We start from the raw sequence: 25,416 nt of genomic DNA, 5'->3' as shown, positions 1-25,416 counted from the left end.
GGTACAGTTATATGTAAGTACATATTGGATTTTATTATTTCTACCCCACAGAAGACAATCCACAGATATGTACAATGATCCTCAAATATTTCACTATGCATTTTTTTAAATTGTGTTGTGTAAAATATACGCTTATAACTATTGGTGCTGTGTATACCCAGTGGTAGGTAGATTACTTTTCTGAGGTTAACTGGTACAGCTTCCAAATTACAAGACTAGAAATGTAATCTGTTTTTATCCCGTCATGTTTTCCGTTTCATGTTTTCATGCAGCAGCTAGCCAGAAGCAAACAGGTTACCGCATGGCAAAGTAGGGCTATCAAAGTAAATTAATTAATTTTTTTCACGTCATGTATTTCAAAAAAAAAAAAAACTTCAATGAACACTGTAAGTGAAATACCTCTTTATTGTAAGTTGATCGCTAAAACCATCATCACACAAAGCAGTTTCCACAGTATTTAATACATGGGGAAGCCCTAAGTCCAACGTCTTGATCTTGACTTTGCTAACGATGCTGTGTTCTTTGCTGAGTCAATGGAGGCTCTGATCAGGGACCTCAAGAGACTGAGTGAGGAGTCTGAGTGTCATTGATTGTGAGTGTCCCTGACACTTGCAATCCTTGTGTCCCAGGCCTTTAATGACTTCTTGGGCACAGTCATCAGTAGTATGTCTGTCTGCGTGGAGAATGTTGACCTTGTCGAGAGGCTCACTTGCCTCAGCAATGACATTCGTGTCTGTAATGGTGACTCTTCCTATGAAGTCAGCAGACGGATTGTGAGAGCATGGGGGGTCATGAGGTTGCTGGAAAGTGTGTGTATCATTTTATTACAGATAAAATGCAAAAACTACTACAACCAGAGAAGTATGAACCAGATGAAGACACCAAACAGTACAGACAAGTGAGACAGACATGTATGAGTGAGTCCACAATGTGCTACTAAGTCAATTAAATTTTTTTCCTTCTGCAGTTGGCTAATAAATACTGGGCACCCCATGTGACTGAAAAATTACCTTTCGAGCTGAAGGTAGGTTTATTATTTTGTGGCTTCAGTTTAGCAGAACTTCTCTCTGCTCCATCTAAATGCTTTTTTTTTTCCTCAGGTGATAGAAAATATTTATCTGACTGAAATTCTGAAGTCCAAGTGAGTATACAAAAAAGATCAAGTGCATATATATTTCATAGTATGAAAAAAAATAAATTTGTAATATGCAGTTTATAGCGATACTGAAATGTTTAGTACTTTTTAACTTTAGATTTTACTTGTTGCAGAATGGAAATGATTTTTTTTTTATGTATAATTTAGATTTGCAATCAGAAAAATCATGCTACTGGAATTTAGGTAAGTGTGTGGACCTAAATTGAATATTTTCACTTATCTGACAATGGATTACATTTTTAGTTTTGTCATTTGGAATCTGTACGAGTTAACTTCAGAAAAGTAATCTACCCACTACTGGTTATACATAGCACCACTGCTTATACATGCTTATAACTATTGGTGTTGTGTATAACCAGTGGTGGGTATATTGTTTTTCTGAAGTTAAATCGTACAGATTCCAAATTACAAGACTAAAAATGTAATCTGTTGTATGACTTAAAATGTGTACTCTGCTATGATTACATTTTGATTGCATCTCTACATTTAACAGAGCTAATTGTTATTGGTTTTGCAGTGGGGCTGTGTGATATCAACTTAACTAATAAATTGAGAAATATCGATATACTGTCAATTAGGATCATTGCTTGATAGCACACATCATAGAAGCAAAGGCAATTCCAAACAATCATATGGTAGTCTTAAGAACGGACAGTTTATGCCAGAAAATCCCACAACAAGCTTGATTAACTTAGCGGAGCATACCACATGCTACGGTTTTGGATATGAGAATCATTCCCTCAGAGGAAACTTCGTGTCGGTGTATTAAGTGATAGCTTAGCATCTACAATACCTTTTAAATAAGCTATGACCTGCACATAAAATATTCTGTAATCTTTGTTATATCTTTCTATACTTTTAAAAATGTATTTGGTTATCCTTCTACCTTGTTTATTGCACAGTTTGGAGTAACGGAAATTTGATTTCACTGTTGCTCTACTTCTATATTAATGTATGTTGCAAATAAAAATAATGAATCTTAAAGTATATAGTATACTGTGAATGAACACGGTAGAAAAACAGTGGTGTTGTGGTGCTTTGGCAATTTAAAATTCAACATGCAACAGACCTGCTGTGTAATGTAAATTCTTTTGCCAACTAAAACTGCGAAGACTGCAAAATTGTTTAAACATCATCTAGTAGAACCCCCAGCTCCACTTTCAATCTGAAAAAAGATGGCACCAACACCCCCTTGCAGTTCCTTTGGTCTCCATTTATGCTGCAGAAAATTTAGGTCCTAATTCAAATAGTAATAAATACAATACAAATATTTAAACATTAATATGAATAATTGACATTAAAACATACACAAATAAATGCAAGTAATCATCTAATTGATGGGGAAAGATTCTGCAAATTGTCATATACAGCTTTGGAAAAAATTAAGCGACCACAGTTTCATTTCTCAGTTTATGGATGTGTGTCTGTGGGGAGAAAATATATTTTTTTGCAAACTTCATCATTGTTCTTCTCTGTTTTTCATTAATAAAGGGCTTCTTCCTTGCTTTATGGGACTTCAGTCCTGCTTCTAGGAGCCTGATATAAACTGTTCTAGTGGTGCACTTTGCACCTGGACTTAATGTTTCCCATTCTTTTGAAGGTTACCATTTATAAAAAACTGTTAAATAAATTGATGGTCATCTTTTGCATTAGAAAGTTGCTTCTGCCCTCTTCCTGGCTGGTTTTTGGTCATTCCCAATGTTTCCTACTTCAACTTGTTCTTGTGTACTGCTGTCTTAGAAACTTTGAGCCTGGAAGCAATCTACCCCACAGTGTAGCATTCTGCCAGCAAAACCAAGGTTAAACCTAGATTTAATAATGCAGATTTTGGGAAAAAAATATATCGAATGGTCTCCAGAGCTATAAGTGGAATGTGCAGTAAATTTATAAGCATACTTTTGGACGTAAATATCACAACAAGGATTCATGCATTTAACTACTGCATTTCCAGGTGGTCCATTCAGTACTTCAAGAAATTAATTTTTACATGGAGGTTAACGGAAGTTGTGTGTGTGTGTGTGTGGGATGACTACACCTTATGTGGCCTAGACTGTCTGAGGAATACAATGATGATGTTTCCGACAGTACAAAATCTAGTTACTTGGTTTTTGTAATTAAATTACATGTAATCTGTCACTACACAACACTGTGTATAATGTGTTTTGTCTCTGTTTTAGTCAGTACCTGGAAAACTACCTGTGGGTGAATTACAACCCTGATGTATCCAGTAATGCCTATCTCATGTCCATATGCTGCATTGTGAATGAAAAATTCCGGGAAAATGTTCCTGCATGGGAGGTAGGGAATTCTCTTGATGTAACAAGACATTATAACAAAAGTTTTTCTTTCCCATGAGTAACACCTGTGATTTAGAAAGAATGCATACATCTAGCTGTGTATCTGCCAAGGGCATTTTAACATGATGTCCAAAGTCAGATTTTGGCAGGTCTTTTTCTTGAATCCAAGTCAAATTATGCTGGAATTATTGAATTTTGTGCATCGTTTCATATAATCAGATACTACAAATGAACAATTATGAATTTGATTATTTCGCATTTATTTATGTCATAAATAAAATACATTACTCATGAACTAAACCAAAATTATAGACCCCCCCATCCTGTACATTGTCCTCAATCTTACAACACAGCTTCAAAATAAGTACTATTACTTGTGGGCAGTGAAAGTCCTTTCTGTTTCATTGGAGAGGGAATTATGCTTGTAGATTAGCTGTGCAACAAAGAGACAAGGCCTGGTTTCCAAAGCAAGTTATAAAGCTATTTCAGCTGGAATCAAGTGTTGATTGAACAGAAATGTGAGACTCTGATCAATATACTCCTGCTGTTCTGTCATTTCATACAGAATATCTCCACCAATGACACGCTGTGGCTGTATAATGCAAAACATTAGACATTATTTGTGATTGTCATTAGACATTACAGACAAAACATTATTTGTGTCCTTGTAATTACTCCATCATCATGAGTAAATTATGTTCATTTTCTTGAGATACTGACATTGTTTCTATTTATTAAATAATTTAGCAGCATGGCTGCTAGCTTTTATGCAGTTCAGTTTACATTGAAGAAGTAAAGAGATCTTGGGGAAATGTATTCCATTATCATGAGAAAATGGTATTTTATGTTTTTTCTCCACTTTCATAACTTTGTGTTTGTGTGTGTGTGTGCGCGCGCGCTTGCACGGACATGCACACGAGTGCATGTATATAAATCGTCTATCTCTCTGACATGTAAGTCTTTTTATTCCCCCACCCACTGGTTAACCCATCCCCACCACTTGTTTGTCCAGGTTTTTAAGAGGAAACCCCAGCACTTCCCATATTTCTTCAATCGGGTGTTGGAAGTTTTAGTGACTGAAGACAAACCCGGTTTATCCTTACAAGAGCAGACAGTGTTGTTGCTCTTCCTTGACCACTGTTTCAACAGCCTGGTATGTATATCTGCTTTGGGTAGGGATAATGTGATGTCAAAATGCACTTTACAAATAAAATTGAAAATTGAAATGCTTTTAGGGATTGTTTTGGATGCTTCTGGTGGAAATTTAATGTATTATGGTGTTTTATTAGATGTTTTAGAACAGGGGTGCCCAGTACGTCGGTCGCAATCTACTGGTTGATCGCAAAGGTAGAGTGGGTAGATTGCATGGCATAAAAAAATAGATAATGGATTACGCGTTCAACCACGACTGCTGCTGCCAAACTACAGAAAATGACTGAGTCGCCTCCAATGTATTTCTACTAAACTTAAGAAAGGATATAAAAATGAATGGGGGAGCTGGACCAAGTAAGAAGCCAAAAACCTACCACTTCCATATGGAATGGAAGGTGGAGTTTCTTTTTCACAATGTCATATTCGAAGTGCGTTTGCATCATCTGTCAGTCTGCTATTGCTATTCCGAAGAAGGGAAATGTGGAGCTATTCATAAAAACTACGACATTAACATCCCTCTGAAAAGCAAGCCGAGAAAGGTGAAGGAACTAAAATCACAATTCAATTAAATTATTTATCCCAAAGGGAAATTAATAATAATAATAAGAATAATGATATAAAATAATACTAATAAAGAATACTTGGCATATCTATAAATAAGTATATGTTTTGCATTTTTATAGTAGGGAGATCATTTTGACCTGGTCACTTATAAGTGGGTCGCAAACTGAAAAAAATGTGGGCACCCCTGTTTTAGAACATAAGGATGTTACATCATTGGTCATCCCTTGTAAAGCTGAACTTGGGGGTGCCATGTATGTAAAAATGTTTTAATAGTATATTCAATATGCCGGACAGGTCCGATTGAAAATGTATGGTGGAAATAAAAAAAAAAAAATTTATAATAAATTGTTCCATGACAAGTATCCTTCCTGCAAAGATGATCAGTCAGCTGCTATTCAAGAAAGTTGGAACCAGCTTGATGTACAATATTGTTTCAATGCAGAATGCAGGCCAGCATAAAAAAGCCAGAGGAGGAGCAACATTTACTAATTGTGATTGTTTTCAGTTGATGATTCCATAATTTATTTTTCTCAACACTGAGCGATTCCATAATTTTATCTTTATGCATAATATATCACTATATTTTGTCTGTTGTGTTTCCCCCCTTATACTCTGTGTGTGGTGTGCGCACTGTTATATTAATTTGTTAAGGTGTGTGTGTGTGTGTGTGTGTGTACACAGTAACACTGTTTTACCTCAAGTTTTTCTTCTCTTTGCTCTTTCTTTGAGTAGGAAGTAGACCTGATTAGAGAACAAGTACAGAAGCTTGTCTGCCTGCCTATGTGGACCTGCCTGATTCCAGTGAGTAATCTGTCTGATCTATGCTAGAGTGTACAAATGTTCTGTTGGGATTACATGCAACCAGGCACACTGCTTTATATTTACTCCAAGACAACCTTAAGCATGTCTTGATAGCATTTAAAATAAAAACTTATTAAAAACAATTATTTACAGTTGGGAGAAAAAGTGTGTGAACCGTGTGAAATTATCTGGATTTCTGCATAAATGGTTCCAAAAATGTCATCTGATGTTCCTAATAATGGTATAATATAGGCAGTCTTCTTTTACAAATACTTCTAAAATTGAAAAAGCATATGAGCCTCTTGAATATTGACCTTGAAAAGATAATTGGAATCAGATATTGTGATCAGTTTCTTTGAGTTCACCTACATGGCTAGCTTTTAAAAAATGAACCACATGCACATAAATTGTTTGCTCTTCACAAAAGAATTCTGTATGAATGCATTAGATTTAATAAAAAAAAAAAAGAGAGATTTCAGAGGAGCTCAGAAGAGTTATAGATGATCGGGACCATTTCTGGTCTAACAAAAGAATATTTGGTAACACCTTCCTTGGGGTGGGGTGGGGACACAAGTAACTAATGCTAAGTTCACGCTACGTAACTTTCAAAGTTAGATTGTCATACTATTCACACTACACAACTTTTTTGGTTTATACCCAACATGGTTGATCAGAGAGAGGGGGTTACACATTATAAGATATTTCACCATGAGGGATCCTCAAACAGTCTGTCTGGTCTCCAAACTACGCGAGAAGTGATATGGGAAAATGACAATTGTACAATTTAGTGTCAGTCCACAGCAGCTTGTTAAAACAGCCTTAATCAAATGACTGCATATGATCTACATTTACAAATGCGTGACAAATTAACCACTGTATACGCAGAACTTTAAGGAAATGCTTAAATACCATGGGCCGTTAGTGACACATTCACAAACATAACTGTAACGGTAAACTTTTAATGAATACCTCTTCCTTGAACACTAAGAACTGTTACAAAAAATGTATCTTTTTATACCTTTTTAAACACCACCCCCGGTTTTCCTTTCACCCATGTCTTGCGCTCTCCTTGGCTGTAGCTCATTGCCACATTCATTGCCAGTTGCAATACTTCACACTACAGGATTTGGAGTCGCCGATTGGTCCATCCTGCAATGCACCGATTTGCCTCCAGTCTGGGGCTTTGAACTAATTAGCACTTAGTTTCTGTTTGTTTAATGCATCAAGTAAGACTGGACTGCTACTTTATTTGTGCCCTTCAAGTATAGTGTTACCGGATAACTGAAGATTGGTAGAGTGATGGATAAAATACATTTGTGCAGATTATTTACAGATGGTAGAAATTCAATACCAACGCTTTGCTTGAAATGTTGTGGTTTGATTTGAGGCCTGTATCACAAAGCATGTTTTCTTGCTTAGCAAGATAACTTGTCATATCTAAAGTATTCTGGGCTAAATGTAAGAGAACAGAACGTCCATTTAAACTGGGGGTGCCTTAAATCTGACCTGTTGTCTGGCTAAACGAGAAATTATACTTTGTGATACAGGCTTTGAATTGGGCCATTTAAGCAAGACCTCCTAAAAATACATGAACTAAAACAATCATTTATAATGAAATGGGCTGAAGTATTTTATAACCACTGGCATGCAGAAACTTAGTGTCCTCTGCCTCTCTATACTGATGACTATGGGGAAAGTCTCTCTTCACTTACCCCACCTTGCACTCCATGACTGACAAACACACATGTGCAACGGTGCCCACAGAGCTGGAGGGTTAAGGGCCTTACTCAAGGGCCCACAAATGTGACTTATTCTGGCTGGGCTGGAAACTGCAACCTTCCAATTAATTACAGGCACAGAGGCTTATCCGTCTGAGCCACACGCTGCGCCCAGAAACTCTTGGCAACATTCAAAATATTTAACTAAAGTCTATACTCGAACAAATTCATAGACTTTTTGTAACCATGTTTGGTTATTGTAGTAGCCAATGTTTTGAATAACACTGAAATCATGGAACATATCAGTGGTTTAACTTTGTACATTGGCTTATCCTTTCTTTTGCAAATATGATGGAAGCAGCAACATTGCGACACAAAATATATAAATAAAGGCAGTGCAGTTCAGCAGTAAAATATGAATGTATTTTGTGAATAATTTTGTTTTAAGAGGGCACGTTTGCCCCTGTCCTTTTTGTTAAATGTAGTTTCCCCTCTCACCCCTGTGCTGTGCACGCCAATGTTCATAATGCCTAGGGGGGGGGGGTCTGATAACAGATATGAAAAGCATTTGGTTCATGTGATTATGAAAGTATGTGGTTTTTCATTTTCTAATAACTGTAAATGATGATCCTTTTACATGTGGAAGATCTGAGATGTTCTGAATTATATTAAAATTTGCTTGTGAACTTCACAGGCCAGACTGCAGAAAGAACTGAAGGTGCCAAAGCTGAAAAAATTCTGGGCTTTAATAAAGAAGAATTATGATAAAATGGATGACAAAGCCTTTGAAGAGTAAGCAATCCAGTCTTTCTGCGTCATCTTTGCATAATTATTACTGAGCGAATTCCGCCTGATTTTGCTGGTGCTAATTTTACGATTTCTTTTCAGGGCTGATAAACAGCGAACATTTCTTTCCCGACTCATTAAAAAATTCCTTGGGGTTTTGACATCTGTCTCACCATCAGGTAATGGTATTCCCTAGAATTTGGGGAATGCATATGGTTTTGGCACTGGTCTGCATTCACCACCACTGTAGATGGTTTGATATGTAAGCTGATAGCTGAAAAGCCATTTTATTAATCTTTTTCAGACTTTGCTGAGGTATTGTGTGGGTGTAGGACTGGAATTAAATATGAATTAAATTCAATTGAGGCTGATCACCTCATAATTGAAGCAGAGCCACTAGTTTCAGCAAAGGGAAGGGTGAAAGCAAACGATATTTGACCTTGTGAAGTCAAAGTATTTGATGGTTCTTATGCTTTACTAAAACATATGGATGAAGATCTACGTCTGGTTTATCTCAAATGAACAGCTGTAGAAGACACTTGGTTTTTTAACACAATAAATCGAATATAATTATGATTTTAAAAGCATGTCGCAGGTGGTCTTAAACCTTCGAAAGCAGTAGTTAACACACTTTTTTTTTTTTTACACCACACACTGCCTTGGAGTGTTTTTCACTGTGTGAGGATTAGGTTAGGTAGTTGGATTTCCTTTCTCTCTCCCTACTAGTGTTTGCCGCTTGTTGCGTTATGTGGTCATAGGCATCGGTGTGTTGCCACAAGGATGAGTACAAGTACATGAGCACTGTATCAGACCCGGTACTGGTATCAAAATTGTGCATTCCTAATAGAAGCTTATGCTTTGGAAAAATTCTTGTCTTATCTTGACTTTTTTTTCCTTTTTTTTAAGAATAAGGCAAGTGATTTTACCTTGTTTCCACTTTCCATTTCAGGAGAAGTTTCGATGGAGAAAGTTCACTACTGCGAGAGGTTCCTTGAGTTAATGATTGACCTTGAGGTGGGAATGTAACAATAGTATACGTATTAAGGAGTTCACTTTTGTATTGTACAAAACTAAAGTGACAAAAACAAGTTTGATGGCAGTCAGTAGTAGGGGACATTACTTCCCCTTGTCCCTAGTGGTATACCTGCCTTTCAGGGCTGGACTGGAATTAAAAATTGATCCTAGACTTTTGCCTGAACTGACCCACCACAGTGAATTATTTGAACCAATAGATTTCATCTGGCTGTAAATGACATTAGCATGGAATTGTAAATCTTTGTGTGATAGTTGTAAATATAAAGTTATTAATCATTTATTTAATTTACATTTTTGAGAAAAATGCCATGTGCAAAATTATTTATGCCCCTTGAAATTGAACTGTATTTTGAGAAAATGCAAGCTTCTATACCATTCCATGGTCTTGGTAATTACTGCCATTCTCTAGAGCATTCTAATCAAATATAAAAAGAGCACAGCTGATGCAGTAGTTCTCTAGTCAGTTACTAGTCAACTGCAAGTCATGTCTCAAACCAAAAACCTTAGTAAGGTCTTGTGGATGGTCACTAGATGGGGAAAGGCTATAAAGCCATATCCAAGTGTTTTTTAATTCTATTGGCCACAATGCAAAGGATAATGAAAAAGTACAAGGAGTTCAACACAGAAAAATCTTAAAGGGCATAGTAGAAGGCCAGAAATGACCCCTCCATTGTGATGGCAAGGAAGCCTTCCAAACTTCAAAGACCTCAAACTCTTTGCTAAAGAGAAGTAGTCCAAAATCCCAGTTGAGACATGCAGAAGGCTTGTTAGTAATTATAATAACTGTTTGATTTCTGTGATGGCAAATATAGGCTTTGCTATTGATTATTGAGAGAGTATGAATAATTTTGGGCAAGGCGTTTTTCATAAAAAGATTTTTTCATTTATATCTCTAGCACAATGTCTTACCATGTTTTGTCACATGCTTCTGTCACTTCCAGCTAGAAGAAACCTATTAAAAATGAAGATTTACTGTAAATCAATATTTGATATGACTATGAATAATCTTCAGCTTAACTGTATATTTGTGATACATTTTGCCAGTTGGGAGGAGGATGCCTGCTATCCCAGAAGCCCATCTAGCTGTTACCTTTAGAAGTATAGGACATTGCGAGACTAATATATCACTAATCGTAATATAAATAATGCTTTTGGCCAGACTATTCAGAACTGTATCCTATGTTTGAAAATGTTACCTATGTAATGTATGCAGTGCCGTTCTTTAATCCATTTAATTCTAGTAATTTTGATGTTTTGGCTGCCTCCTAGCAGATATTATGCTTAATGGTATGCTTTTATGTGTGATGTGCTGCTAGGCTCAGCTTCCAACCCGCCGATGGTTCAATGCCGTGCTGGATAACTCCCATTTGGTGGTCAGGTGTCAGCTCTCAGGTCTTACCCACAGAGAAAATGAAGGGCATCTTTTCTGCCAGGTGAAGTGATGTTGGCTGCCATGGATTTCACACGATTTTACTAAATTAAATCTTAAATATATCATCTTTGTGCCTAAAAACTGATCTTTTAGCAATTACTCTTTTTATTTAATCTTTAATGGGTCTTATTGCCACTTTCACAAAAATTATTATATGGATGAAAATCTTCACCTTCAAATCTACCCATGAGACAGATTTCCCCCAAATTGAAGTGGCAGTGATAGGCGTACAGATGGCATCTTGTATGTACAATGCATCTGAAAGGAGGATTGATCTATTTATTTGTTTGTTCATTTAAACTTCTCAGAAACATTGTGCATGACAGTAGTTTTCAAACTATGGGACACGATGGTTTTCTTAATTTTCTAAAATTACACACATAGACTACACTCACTGAAATTTGTGGGTGGATTAAATCATCTGACTCTAATCAGCCCTACTCCTAATCAAAATATGAAAAAACAGTCACAGTTATGGTGAACCTGATTACATTCAGACAAATTGTACAATAAAGAGGTAGGGAAGTTGTGTAGAGTAGGCTTGAGCGGTGTTACAGTAATATTTCAGATTTACTCTGATTTTCGTGCTGTAGAATTTATCATGGGTAATGAATTTTTTTTAGATGTGTAAAAAAAATATGACTCGACATGGACATTAGGACATACGTCCAGAAACAGTTAGCTATCTAATTGGTAGGGGGAAACTTGTGGAAATTGGCATGTGAGTGAAATGTGCAGTAAATGAATAGCCGTGGTTCAAAGTTATGTCTCACAACTACAACTCAGAGCATTGGGGTAAAAACACTGACTTTCACGTATCCAGTTGATCCATCTTGTAATTCTAGAAATTGCAGTTGTGGGGGGTGGGGGTGACGGGGCTGTCCAGGGAATACATTGTTGTTAATGCTACAGTATCTTTTCTAGTTGCTTGGTATGTTTTGAGCTGTGTAATGGGAAGCACGTTTTCCCTTGGGTCACATCAGTTTAAAAATGGTCATATTTAACAGCAAGGTATAGAAATAAGCTTTTTGCCGATCCTGACAAATCAGAGATCGAGGCTTATCACTAGCTAGTTGATTTTGAAGAACACGCTTATTTGAAACCAGAACAAAACAGCCTAGTTTTGGTGTTACTGATTCTAGCAGAATATCCAGTCTGATAAAGCTGCAAACAGCAGTAGTCCTTGCTGATAGCTCTGTGTGGGTGATGTGAGTTGTGCTAATGTTTAATGTGAATCTTTGTGTATTCAGCTCTTGGATATGCTGAAATTCTACACCGGATTTGAAATAAATGATCAAACAGGGAATGCTCTCACAGAGAAAGAGATGACAAATCTACACTATGACCAAATCACATCTCTGCAGGTTAGTTATGCTGTGATAATGCTGATTGCTCTTTATTTAGCTGTTTGCATGTTATTGTGAATGAGGGCTGAGAGAGTGAATGCAGGTTTAACACCATGCTTCTTTGTGTTTCAGAGAGCAGCATTTGCACATTTCCCTGAGCTTCAGGACTTTGCTTTATCCAACGTGGCAGCAGTGGATACCCGCGAGTCCCTCATAAAGCACTTTGGTCCTCTCAGGTATTTCTCATAAATAATACCACATGTTATTACTGACATTAATGTGCCATAACATTCTGGGGGAAATCAGGGGCAGCCCTTTTTAAATTCTGGAATCTTTAAGCCTTCATACAAAACAGGAAGATGTATTCAGGCTCCCTATTTTTAATTGATTTACAAAAGCTAAAAATAGAAAGCATTGTGGTAATGCAGTAATGAGTGAGTCAAAATCACTTTTTAAAGCCGACAGCATTGTGTAGCTGTGGAATGTTGCTGATTTTCAAGCCGAGAATATTGTGCAGCTGTGGAATGTCGCTGATTTTTAAGCCCAGAGTATTGTGCAGCTGTGGAATGTGGCTGATTTTTAAGCCCAGAGTATTGTGCAGCTGTGGAATGTGGCTGATTTTTAAGCCCAGAGTATTGTGCAGCTGTGGAATGTGGCTGATTTTTAAGCCCAGAGTATTGTGCAGCTGTGGAATGTGGCTGATTTTTAAGCCCAGAGTATTGTGCAGCTGTGGAATGTGGCTGATTTTTAAGCCCAGAGTGTTGTGCAGCTGTGGAATGTGGCTGATTTTTAAGCCCAGAGTGTTGTGCAGCTGTGGAATGTGGCTGATTTTTTAAGCCGAGAGCATTGTGCAGCTTTTTATGAATTGCAAATGTGGTCAACGGGTATATTGTGTGATTTGAAAAGCTGAAGGTGTGAACCCAGTCTGCCACAGAGTGCAATGCCCCTTGACGTGTGCGTGTGTGTGTTTGTGTGCACGCGCGCAGTTATTTTTTAGTGTATACGATGACATCCTTAAGTAACAAGAGTATCAAAGCCTGCAGGCTTTTGGATCTGGCCACAGTTCTGCCATACATTTGGTTTCAGAATTCTGCTCATGCACATGACGTTAGCATGAACACACTATTTTTAATTGGCTTTTCATTTTGAGAGGTGCCACAGTGGCGCAGCGATTAGCACTTTCCCTAACATCTCTGGGACCAGGGTTTCCAGTGTTGTGGGGTTTTCTCCAGGTTTTCCAATTTTTTCCCACAGTCCAAAAACATGTTATAGTTAATTAGAGTTGCCAAATTCCCCATAGGTATACATGCCCTGTAATAGGTTGGCACCCCATCTTGGGTTATTCATGGCCTTGCGTCCAGGTTCAGGACAGACTCCAGACCCCCGCAACCCTTGATAGGACAAGTGGGTACAATGAATGAATGGATAGATTTTCATTGTAAGAAATGTCAATTTCGGATGTTTTTCCTTCCTGCAGTCCCAATACACTTCATCAGGTGGCAGCCTACCTCTGTCTCTTACCAGAATTGTCAGAAGGACAGAATACTACCAATGAAAGCGAGTTCCTCTTTGAAATGCTGGTGAGTTATGGCTGAAGAGCATCTTTTATAGCACAAAAGCTGGACAAAAGCTGCTCTGTGGGACAGACCCAGGTCAAAGATTACGTACACGTTTATGAAGTTAAGCACGTAAAATGCTCTGGTTCTATTGATTTCAGTATGTATTTTCAAATAGAAGAAATAGATTAAAAATTTAACCAGTCCCAATTTGTGAACCTGGAATTTTTATTGTGTGATAGAAAGCTTAGTCAAAATGATTATACCAGGTCTAGTATTTCTCCCTATTTCTTTCTGTACGTTTGATGTTAAACGTACAAGCGTTTGTACAAGCCTGCAAACTCCACACAGAACTCCACCGAACTCAAGGCCTTTTTGTTCTTAGGCAGCAGCGCTAACCACTGCGCCGATCTTAAGTAGTTGGCTTTAAATGAGTGTATTCCTCAAAGTAAAAATTGTATGATAGTATTGTATGATGTGACCTTTATTATTTCTTTTATGGCTGATGTATTTGTTCTCTAAAAAACACACATGTGCCACCAAGCATTTCACTGACAGGCAATAATCGCTAGTTAGTCAATGTCATATATTGACAATGAGTTACTCATCTGATATTGTCAATTTTTATATTCTGTCACGTTCAAAGCCGGACGGAACGGCGATCGTGCGTGCAGGCGGGCAAGGACAGGCAGACAAGCAGAAATCGGGGCAAAGTACGGGGTTTAATCTGGGACACGGAGCTACGAACATCGGACACTGACTGACATCAATGACAGACAAGGAAAACTGGGGAGACCAGGACTTAAATACACAGGACTGACTGAACGTAAACGGACACAGCTGGGTACGATCCGGGAAACACACGTGGGTAAGCAGGGGGCGTGGCACACATGAGGAGCCAACAAGCAGGTCATGATAGAACCCCCCCCCCCCCCCCCAAAGGCGCACTTCACCGGGCGCGCCAGGGAGGAGGCGACAGACGGGACACGGGAACCGGGTCCCGGAGCAAAAAAAACAGAACCATTAACGAAGGACAGGGAACAAGACAGAAGAACAAAACAGAGCCAGGGACAAGACGAAGGACAAGACCTGACAAAGAACGGGAAAAGCGGAAAGACACACAAGAAAGGGCGGAACAGGCGGAACAAAAGGAGCGGGAGTGACGGGAGGGAACGGCGGGAAACCAGGAGCGGAGCGGGGCAGAACAAAGGGACCAGGAATAGAGGACAGCGGGACAGAGGCAGGAGGAGGAACAAACACAGGCGGGACCGGGGCAGGAAAGAAGGGAGAGAAGGAGGTGGAACAAAGGGGAGCCCGAGGGAGCCCCAGCAGGTGATGCGAGGCGGCTGGAGGGGCCGCAGACGGCCGGGAGGCCGGAGCCGGAGGGGACCTCGGAGGGGCAGAGGAGGCAGGGCGAGGGACCCGCGGAGGGGCCAGGGAGGGAGCAGGAGGGAGCACCGGGGAAGGGGACGAGGGAGCTGAAAGGGGCCTGGGCGAAGGCAAGGCGAGGGGGGGAGCTGCCGCAGGCGGCGACGTCCTCCAACGAGCCGAAGGTGGGGACCCCGCAGGCGACCGAGGAGCCGCCGTCGGGGAGCCCCCCGGCGACTGACCAGGTACCGGAGGGGGGAGCGAGGCAGGGCGACGAGGCCCTGGAGGGGGACCCGCAGGCGACAGCCGATCCGGAGGGCCAGCACTGCGGACGCCAACCGAGCCCCAGCGCAGGCGAGGCAGGGCGAGCCAGGGGGCAGGGCGGGCGGGACCCCAGCCCTGCGTCTGTGCCCCCTCCCCTTGTGGGACACAGACCTGCCGACTCCTGGTCGGGGTCGACGTCGCCGGGGTGAGGACAGAGGAGTCACTAGTGCGGTCCCCGAGGGGTCCCATTCAAGCTCCTCCACCTCCGAAGAGGGAGGAGCCAAGATGGAGTCTTCCGGGACCACCTCGGGGACTAGGGCGAAAGGAACCGGAGCTGCTGCAGGCGGAGGGGGCGCCTCTGGAGCTGCTGCGCGGGGGCGCCTCTGGAGCTGCTGCGCGGGGGCGCCTCTGGAGCTGCTGCGCAGGCGGATGGGGCGCCTCTGGAGCTGCTGCGCAGGCGGATGGGGCGCCTCTGGAGCTGCTGCGCAGGCGGAGGGGGCGGCTGCGCAGGCGGCTGCTCGGGAGCGGGGTCCGCGGGCGGCGGTGGCTTCCCTCGCAGCCGGGACGAGCGCGCACGCTCCCAGGGTTATCGTCGGGGCGACCGCTGGCAACTTCGTCCGTCTTTTCTTCCGCTGAGTTCTAGTGGCGGCGGGAGGCTGCGCCGTCTCCGTTGGGACGGACGACGGGGACACAGCTTCTGTGCCTTGCGGTACAGCTAGCCCAAGTCTCCGTTCCATGAGACGCTGGGCTAGCTGCTGGAGGCAAGCACGTACCTCCTCCAGGAGGTGCTCGCTCTCCGGTGGAGGCCTCTCCATCAGGAGATCAGCGCTGCGACTGGCGAACTCCAATGCCACAGGGTCCTCCTGGACCTCTGGCTGGTTCAACCAGTAATAGGTTTCTTGCAGCAGACCGAGATTTTGCTCCTTGGTCTGCTGCCGTGCCTCCTTGTTTCGGTCTGTCATTCTGTCACGTTCAAAGCCGGACGGAACGGCGATCGTGCGTGCAGGCGGGCAAAGACAGGCAGACGAGCAGAAATCGGGGCAAAGTACGGGATTTAATCTGGGACATGGAGCTACGAACATCGGACACTGACTTACATCAATGACAGACAAGGAAAACTGGGGAGACCAGGACTTAAATACACAGGACTGATTGAACGTAAACGGACACAGCTGGGTACGATCCGGGAAACACACGTGGGTAAGCAGGGGGCGTGGCACACATGAGGAGCCGACGAGCAGGTCATGACATATTCAATAATATTTTTATATCTCCCAGCCCTAATTTGTTCACTCAGTTTTGGTACTTGTTCATAGGTATCTCGTCATGAGAGAAGAATCTCGCAGATTGAGCAGCTGAACCAAATGCCCCTTTATCCAACTGAGAAGATAATTTGGGATGAGAACATTGTCCCTACAGAATATTATTCAGGAGAAGGTACTTTTGAAGACATTTAGAAAGAATATATTTATGTTCCTGCCATATCAAAAATTATTGCAATATTTATATTTCGTTTTACAGGTTTATGTGCTGTAATGTTTGAGAAATTCAAGTTCCAGCAATCAGTAGTGTACGTATTCAATAGCTTGAGTATATTTGTGACTTTCAGGTTGTTTAGCATTGCCAAAACTGAACCTGCAGTTCCTTACTCTACATGACTACCTGCTCAGAAACTTCAATTTGTTTCGGTTGGAGTCTACCTATGAAATCAGGCAAGACATTGAGGATGTGGTGTCTCGGATGAAGCCATGGTGAGCTATGCACATTTTTTTTCAGTGGTCCTTCTGCTTTTCCATGAAAAGCTTGACAAACACAAAATTAAACTGTCCAGCAGCCTTATTTTATTTCATTTATTGTGAAAAAAATGTTAATTCACAGAAAAATATAGGCCTGTACGTATTTATCAAACCTGGTGTTTGTGCATTGCCCCTTGGAAATGTCTGAAATATCTTCTAAATGCATACGTACACAAGCCTGAGATCCTGCCCAGTTTGATTACTAGTGACAATTACAGATATTTTCAGTTCATTGGAAGTGATGGCGATGTAGTATTTGAAGTGGTAAATTCAGTTCTCCAAGGCAAATACTTGGTCTTTGACAAATAAACAAATCAACAGAAATAATAAAATAAATGGAGTCAATAAAATATGTATATCCCAGTTCACATTGTCAGATTTACCACCTTTCTGGCATTTTTTTGTGCATGCGTAATTAACAAGGCCCCATGTGTTCACTACTACTTGATGACATTTTCCTTCTAGGCAATCAGAGTATGGAGGTGTCGTTTTTGGCGGTTGGGCTAGAATGGCACAGACTATTCTGTGCTTCTCTATTGTGGAAGTGGCCAAGCCCAACATTGGGGAGAACTGGCCTGCCCGTGTTCGAGCCGACATCACGATCAACCTCAATGTGCGAAATGAAATCAAAGCAGAATGGGAAGGTACGTTTCTTATATCTGATACATTCCTTTTGTTACTGACTAATGACATCTCTGTGTTCTTTACTGAGCAGATACATCTCTGTATTTTTACAAGTAAAATGTAAAGCTCATATTTTTTTATTAACCCATCATACTTTAATGGGTTTTCTCATGAGTATATCCTTTTCGGCTAATGAGTAATTTGCATGTCTTAAAGTTTTGCATTTCTCTAAATTGCTACTACTGTTCAGGATTGCGGAAACACGACGTTTGCTTCCTCATCACGGTGCGGCCAAACCTCCTGTATGGCACACGTTTTGACCGCCGGCAGTCGTTGGCTGAGCAGGCGGGGCTGGTGTATGTGAGGGGCTGCGAGGTGCAGGGCATGCTGGATGACAAGGGCCGCGTCATCGAGGACGGTGAGCAGAGAATAGAGAAGGCAGCTATTTGTGCTTTTCACATGTTATACTTTAATTTCAGGAATGCTGTCGACTTCACCGTATTGGGATACCTATAGGGCAGAGCGTAACTTTTGGTTAGATTGCTGTTGTATAAAGGAACGTGGTTAAAACGAGTTCCTACTTAAAATTTTGATTCCTTATTGGGGGAGAATGATTAGCTAATACTATGATGCTAATACGTTTTAGCTATAGTGCTAAAATGATGTGCTTTTTCCAATATTGAGGTCCTGAACCAAAACCTAAGCTGAAAGGCGACACCAGGACATTTCGTGTTTGGCTGGACCCAAATCAGTATCAGCAGGACATGACAAACAGCATTCAGACAGGGGCAGAAGACCCCTATGAGACCTTCAACATCATCATGAGAAGGAAGCCGAAGGAAAACAACTTCAAGGTTTGTGGCAGTGATGCTGCTCAGCTGCGTTCCTGAGTTTTTCCTAGCCCAGGGTTCCCCAATTCCAGTCCTGGAGGGTCAGTCTACGGCACAGTTTGCAGATTCCCCTGCTCAAACACACCTACTAAACCTGGTAAAAAGCTGATTAAGATGTGTTTGAGCAAGGATATCTGCAAACTATGTTGCAGACTGGCCCTCCAGGACCAGAATTGGGGAACCCTGCTGTAAGCCATCAGAATGTACAGAAGTAGTATATATACCTTGGTTAAGTATTGTAGTCTGTAGATATTTTTTAGACATCTCTAACTTGTATGATTTCTCTTCGGCATACATTTATTTCACATCCTGAATGAATCAATCCAATTTAAGATCTTCCTCCTGTCCCCATACATTCAGGCTGTCTTGGAAACCATTCGCAACTTGATGAACACTGAGTGTGTTGTCCCAGAATGGTTGCACGACATCATCCTGGGATATGGGAACCCAGACAGCGCCCACTACTCCAGAATGCCCAACCAAATCTCCACACTGGATTTTAATGACACGTTTCTGTCCATCGACCACCTGAAGGATTCCTTTCCGGGTCACAAAGTGAAGGTCACTGTTGATGACCCTGCCCTTCAGATACCCCCTTTCAGGTCAGTTTAAACTGTGTACGTATACATGTTTTTATTTAATATAGGTATCATTGGGTTATTGCTTAACTATAATCCAGTTAATTGGGGGAATCAGAATACCTTTATCCTGGAAGAAACTGGTTGTAGTTATAGACTGTTTGTGTGAAGATACACAAAGGGCAAAAGTAAAAATACACAATGCTGTGTACAACACTTGTATATAAAACTAATTTAAAGTGATTAAGTTACTGTGTGAAAATGGTGCTGAGATAGATTTGCAAAGATAGATATTTATAGAAATTGGCAATATAGCAAGTACTCAAAGTGGTTTACTGTTTGTACAGTCTGATTACTGGTTTTACAATCTGATGACTATCAGAAGGGATTGTACTACCAAACCAGATGGTATTGGAGGTACTGGAGAAGTTAAAAAACATGATCCTCACAATATTTCCTGGCTTGTCCAAGTGAAAGAAGGCATGGTGAAATAGGTATATGATGGTATTGTCCACACATCCACTAACTACCCGAATATAAAAACTCCCTCGGACCTCATGGTTAAAGAGGCCATCACTTCCTCAACAAGATATTTAAAAATAAAAACTAACCCAAGCCAAAAATAAGCAGGTAAAACATAGCAAAGGCAGCAAACTCAGGGCAGCCGTAACAAGCGGCTGTTAGGCTCGTGCCTATGCAAAAAAAAAAAAAATGCAGAGAATTAAGAAGTTAATACTAAACAGTTATGCTACACAAATAATGTTGGCTGTTTAGTATATTACTCATTTCAACAATATATATCAAAAAGTTCTACCACCTAATCACTTAATTACTGTGTAATTTAGTCATTTGGGTAATATTTCAATACATGCAAGGAGTAATTCTTATTTGTGTAAATCTGGTTTAGGGTTGATAGGCTCCGGACCCCCCGCGACCCAATAGGATAAGCGGTTTGGAAAATGGATGGATGGATGGATGGTTTAGGGTTGACATTCAGCCTCTACTCTGTGTGTGAAGATTGCATATGTTTTGCAGGTTTCTTCCTGCAGTTCATAGTTGCTTAGACTGACTAAATTGCTCATATGTGTGATGCATGTGGCTATGTGCGCAGTGCTGGCTATCCTGTCCTATACATGACCTATATTTTTTAGTTGACAAAAATTGTATTTATGTGATATAATTAAGTTTATTGATATGAATATAGGTTTTCATGGTTTCAATTAAGCGGGACGTATGATGTTATTGATGCACTCTATAATTAAGTGAGGTGAATAATGCTGTGACAAACAGGAGACGTGAAGTAAATGTATGTGTCCACTAAAGCTGGGCGGTATGACCAAAAAATTATATCACGATATTTTTCAAAGTTATCGGTTTCATGGTATACAACGGTATTTATTTATTTTTTCTTCAAAGTATAACTGGGTGTTTAGCATGTTTTACAGGATTTTACAGGATACATTTTTGTGTTACGTTTTTGCATTGTTCCCACATTAACCATGTTATTTTATTATTAGCCATTGTGCCTATCTGCTACTTTAATGATAACATACGGCTAACATATTTGTTGGCTAACTACTTATAAACGACTAATGTTAAGGTGTGCACCGGCCAAGTTAACATTTTTGATAAGTGTTCAATAGTTCAGTGTTGCTGGAGCATGAGCTCGAGAAATTTCTCATAAAGACCAGGATGTCGGTCTTTTAAGATGCTTTGCCAAGTTTGTGCAGTGCAATCGTTCCAGTGTAAGTGCACACTGAAGGAATTACTTGACTTTGTAAGCATCAAATGTCGTGGCTACATATGATGATAATTGGTGGCTAGGATATGTTGAAGAAACTATGCCTAGCACTGGAGAATTGAGACTGAGCTTTTTACATCCTTATGGACCACCTCCATCCTATTCATTGCCATGCCATCCTGATAGACTTGTTATGGATCATCAGGATGTGCTTTTAGTAGTTTAACCTGTGACAGCAACAGGGCGGACATACTCAATTTCAAGCAAAGACACAATAGCTGCATCAAAGACTCTGATGGACTATAAATTGAGAGTACAGTCAACTCCAGTTTTTGCAACCCCAGTGTCTCATTTTCAACTTCAGCGTCCGTTTCTGATCTTTCGCTGGGCATTTTTTGCGGTGCAACAGTGGAAAAAGGTACCCCCTTTAACAGTTTCCAGCCGCGCCACTTTCCGAATGTTCTGTAGGCTATTTAAACCGGTATTGCAGTATAAGAAAAACTCATATCATAACAATAATAAAAAACAGTTTTCGGTATGAACCAGTATACCGCCCAGCACTAGTATCCGCAATGTTAATCTGCATAACACAAGCAGAAGACTTGTCCCTTCTCATGCAGAACATTTGAATAATGTTGAAAGTATGTTCCACATAAAGACTGCCTGTACACCACTTAATTCAGAATCAAGTTCCCAGTGAAGGACTTGAAAGGGAGAAAGCGGAAGGCTGAGGAGGAAGGTGTAGAGGAGGCTGGCGATGATGACACACTACTGGTGGAGCCTCACGTCATTCCCAACCGGGGGCCCTACCCCTATAACCAGCCGAGGAGGTGAACAAGTCTCTTCTTTCTGATAGTTACTATTCATGAATTATGGAATGTGTGGCCCTGTAAGGTAAGATACTGTCCTTGTGATTGGAAGGTTGCTGGTTAAAATCCTATGATCGGCATCGTGACGTCACTGTTGGGCCCTTAAGCAGGGCCCTTAACCCCAGTTACTGCAGGATCTGACCCTGCTTTCTCATTTGTTCATTGCTTTGGATAAAAGCATCTGCTAAATAATAAATGTGCTTTACATATCCTCAAAATTTCAGTTCCATGACAGCACCACAGCAACTATGGTGTTTACTTTTTAGGTGTGTGAAGTAACTAAAAACCTCATAGTTCTTTGAGTAAATAATGCTAAAACATCTGCTGACGTCCATGTTACCCTTTTTTTTTGTCAACAGAAACACCATCCGCTTCACACCCACACAGATTGAAGCAGTACGGGCAGGCATGCAGCCTGGCCTCACAATGGTGAGTGCTTCATGATTTGACACATCTTATTGGTCTGTTATACTAACGTGCCTTCAGAGGATTCATCAGCTGAACCTCTTTTCCAGGTTGTGGGCCCTCCAGGTACAGGGAAAACTGATGTGGCTGTGCAGATAATCTCCAACCTTTATCACAACTTCCCTGAGCAGAGAACTCTGATCGTGACACACTCTAATCAGGTACCTACATGAAGATTAAGGAGAAAGCAAATCATTCTGTGATGCATGCACATTAGTCAGACACTGCTGGTGGCACTGTGGGTCATTGTGGCCTCACATTATAGGAATTCTGACTCTGCTCCTTGTCAATGCATTTTTTGTTTTCATTTCATTTGTGCCATTTCCTCCCATAGTCCGTAGCTTGTGAATATGTGAATTGGCCATAGTACGTGTCTCATTTTCATTTACAGCATTTAGCAGATGCTCTTTTCCAGACCGACTTACAACCAGTGACCCAGTGTCTCTCCCCTTGCCTTTCACCCTGTTTTCTCACTTAGGGATGCCAGGTTTCAAACTGTGTTCCTACCATAAGTACTTTATGTTAGTCTTTTTGGATAAAAGTGCCAGTTTAATATAAATGAGTTAAATGCACATTGTGCACACAAAAAAAATAAAAGGGAACAAATTTATGCAAATTTTCTTATAAGTGGAATGTACATAAATTAATACATAAATTAATGCATGTAGTCCTACATTTCTCAACAAAAACACATTTATTAACTTTCACCTTTCCTGGTAATTTATCCAGAACTTCTTGATATTGTACAAGTTGGTGAGTGTTAGACAAGCAAGGCTTAGGTAGCTGGACTAAATGACAGAACTGTCGGTTGAATACAATTCTGCCATTTTGAACAACACCAAAATTAGTTTGGCATTAATTTATGGTTAATTATCATGATTTCTGGTGGATACAAAAATGGCGCCAAATAGTTAAAACCAAAATTTGATCTCTACTGGTTCCATTTTTAAATAAACTTCTATTTTTGTCATTGACGTACGCACTCAGTTCTGTGGGGTAGTTTTGTAGTTTTTATCAGCTGTCATTGTCTGCCGCTGTGGCATCTGTTCATAAGAGATGTTATCATGACTTTTCATCCTTTGGCTGCTGGACTTTTCAGTTCCTGATGGAATGTGGGCATTGTTGGAGTTTCCATTCAGCAAAATGTGCTTCACCTTCATCTTGCTGCTTGAACAAACTGCACTGGGTCTATCAGTCTCTTTCTATGCTGATTCGTACTTCTCCACACAAGTGGAACACTTGCATATTCACACAGCGCATGTGGACACGAAAATGTTCATAGTTCTCTAGTGAAACCTTGTACTTTGCATGTGCACAATTTGTCGTATTTATAATAATAGAATTTAATAATATTATTATTGCTATTCATAATAACATAGATTATAATAATATCATATTATAATTATATGATTATATATTGAATATTTTATATTATTGATTTTAATGATAATGTCATGCAAATAGTCTGTAGTGTTTGCCTGTCAGCTTGATTGTTAGGAGATAATTAACCCTCTGGAATCAAAGTCAAAGTAAACTTTATTGTCATCTCTGCTATATACTGTACAGGTACATTGAGAGACGAGATGACGTGGCTCCAGTTTTTTTTCCAGTGCAGACGAGAGAAAGACACGTAACAAATAGGCACGTGGTAAACAAAGTAAATAAATATAAGGTATACAAAAATATGCTATACTTGGAGATAGAGGTAGAGGAGGTTACAATAGTTGTATATGGAAAATGTGCAAATAAGTGGCAGAAGTGCAAAAATGCATGTAGCAGAGTTTGTGCGGCAGATGTGCAGGAGTCAATTTGTTCGCAGTCTGGGTGTGTGTGGGGGGGTAAGTGTGTTCAGGAGTCTAATGGCTAGTGGGAAAAAGCTATCCCGCAGCCTGGAAGATCGAGTCCTGATGCTGCGATAGTGTCTGCCAGATGGGAGGAGTTTGAAGAGTCCGTGTAAAGGATGAGAGGAGTCAAGCACAATGCAGGAGGCCCTCCTGATGCAGTGCTTGTTGAAGATGTCTTGCAGCGATGGGAGAGACGCACCGGTGTTTCCAGCTGCTTTGACGATCTTTTGAAGGCGTCGGTTATCGGAAACCGTGCTGTTTCCAAACCAGACGGAGATGCAGCTGGTCAGGACGCTCTCATGGCGCCCCTGTAGAACACGATGAGGGTGGGAGGTGGCAGGTTGGCTCACTTAAGCCGTCTCAGGAAGTGGAGACGTTGCTGGGCCTTTTTTGGTGATGGAGGTGGTGTTGGTGGTCCAGGTGAGATCGTCTGAGAAGTGAACTCCCAGGAACTTGGTGTTTTTTACCATCTCAACCGTGGAACCGTGGATGCTGAGTGGCGAGTGGCTGGGGCAAGTTCTCCTGAAGTCGACAACCATTTCCTTGGTTTTGTCCACATTCAGCGACAGGTTGTTCTCACTGCACCACGTGGACAGCTGCTGAACCTCGTCTCTGTACGCCGACTCATCGTTGTTGCTGATGAGCCCCACCACCGTCGTGTCGTCTGCGAATTTGATGATGTGGTTTGAGCTGTGCAGGGCGGTGCAGTCATGGGTCAGTGTGAAAAGAAGTGGACTGAGAACGCAGCCCTGAGGAGCACCTGTGCTCAGTCTGATGGTGCTGGAAACGCTGTTGCCGATTCGGACAGACTGAGGCCTCTCTGAGAGAATCCAGAATCCAGTTGCAGAGTGAGGTGCTCAGTCCCAATCCGCTCAGTTTCACACACAGTCTTTGTGGAATGATGGTGTTGAAGGCTGAATTAAAGTCTATGAACAGTAGTCGCACGTAAGAGTCTTTATTGTCCAGATGAGAGAGGGAAAGGTGAAGTGCGGTGGATATGGCGTCCTCGGTTGACCTATTTGTGCGATAGGCAAACTGTAGCGGGTCCAGTGATCGGAGGAGGTTGCTTTTCACCTGCGACATGACGAGTCTTTCGAAGCACTTCATGGCAATGGGTGTCAGAGCGATGGGACG

At 41.0% G+C, this 25,416-nt stretch overlaps 1 protein-coding gene across 3 annotated transcripts in view; it reads left to right on the top strand.

Moving 5' to 3' along the window:
- The window catches only part of aqr (aquarius intron-binding spliceosomal factor), a 49,162-nt gene that overhangs the window by 717 nt on the left and 23,029 nt on the right, over positions 1-25,416 (top strand). For all 3 annotated transcript variants that reach the window (XM_048974111.1, XM_048974109.1, XM_048974110.1), the window contains exons 3-24: positions 968-1,024; positions 1,101-1,141; positions 1,304-1,339; positions 3,334-3,454; positions 4,466-4,606; positions 5,902-5,970; positions 8,383-8,480; positions 8,577-8,653; positions 9,424-9,488; positions 10,826-10,942; positions 12,192-12,305; positions 12,420-12,523; positions 13,765-13,867; positions 16,792-16,912; positions 17,085-17,226; positions 17,737-17,915; positions 18,146-18,313; positions 18,580-18,749; positions 19,146-19,387; positions 21,788-21,934; positions 22,333-22,402; positions 22,489-22,599. In XM_048974111.1, the coding sequence (XP_048830068.1) occupies positions 968-1,024; positions 1,101-1,141; positions 1,304-1,339; positions 3,334-3,454; positions 4,466-4,606; positions 5,902-5,970; positions 8,383-8,480; positions 8,577-8,653; positions 9,424-9,488; positions 10,826-10,942; positions 12,192-12,305; positions 12,420-12,523; positions 13,765-13,867; positions 16,792-16,912; positions 17,085-17,226; positions 17,737-17,915; positions 18,146-18,313; positions 18,580-18,749; positions 19,146-19,387; positions 21,788-21,934; positions 22,333-22,402; positions 22,489-22,599 (2,493 nt within the window). The remainder of the gene's footprint in view (positions 1-967; positions 1,025-1,100; positions 1,142-1,303; positions 1,340-3,333; positions 3,455-4,465; positions 4,607-5,901; positions 5,971-8,382; positions 8,481-8,576; positions 8,654-9,423; positions 9,489-10,825; positions 10,943-12,191; positions 12,306-12,419; positions 12,524-13,764; positions 13,868-16,791; positions 16,913-17,084; positions 17,227-17,736; positions 17,916-18,145; positions 18,314-18,579; positions 18,750-19,145; positions 19,388-21,787; positions 21,935-22,332; positions 22,403-22,488; positions 22,600-25,416) is intronic.

Source organism: Brienomyrus brachyistius, chromosome 14 (assembly GCF_023856365.1).
Source record: "Brienomyrus brachyistius isolate T26 chromosome 14, BBRACH_0.4, whole genome shotgun sequence".
In the NCBI taxonomy this organism is placed as follows: domain Eukaryota; kingdom Metazoa; phylum Chordata; class Actinopteri; order Osteoglossiformes; family Mormyridae; genus Brienomyrus; species Brienomyrus brachyistius.
The sequence above is the reverse complement of the archived record's forward strand: the minus strand, read 5'-3'. Positions and strand labels throughout refer to the sequence as shown.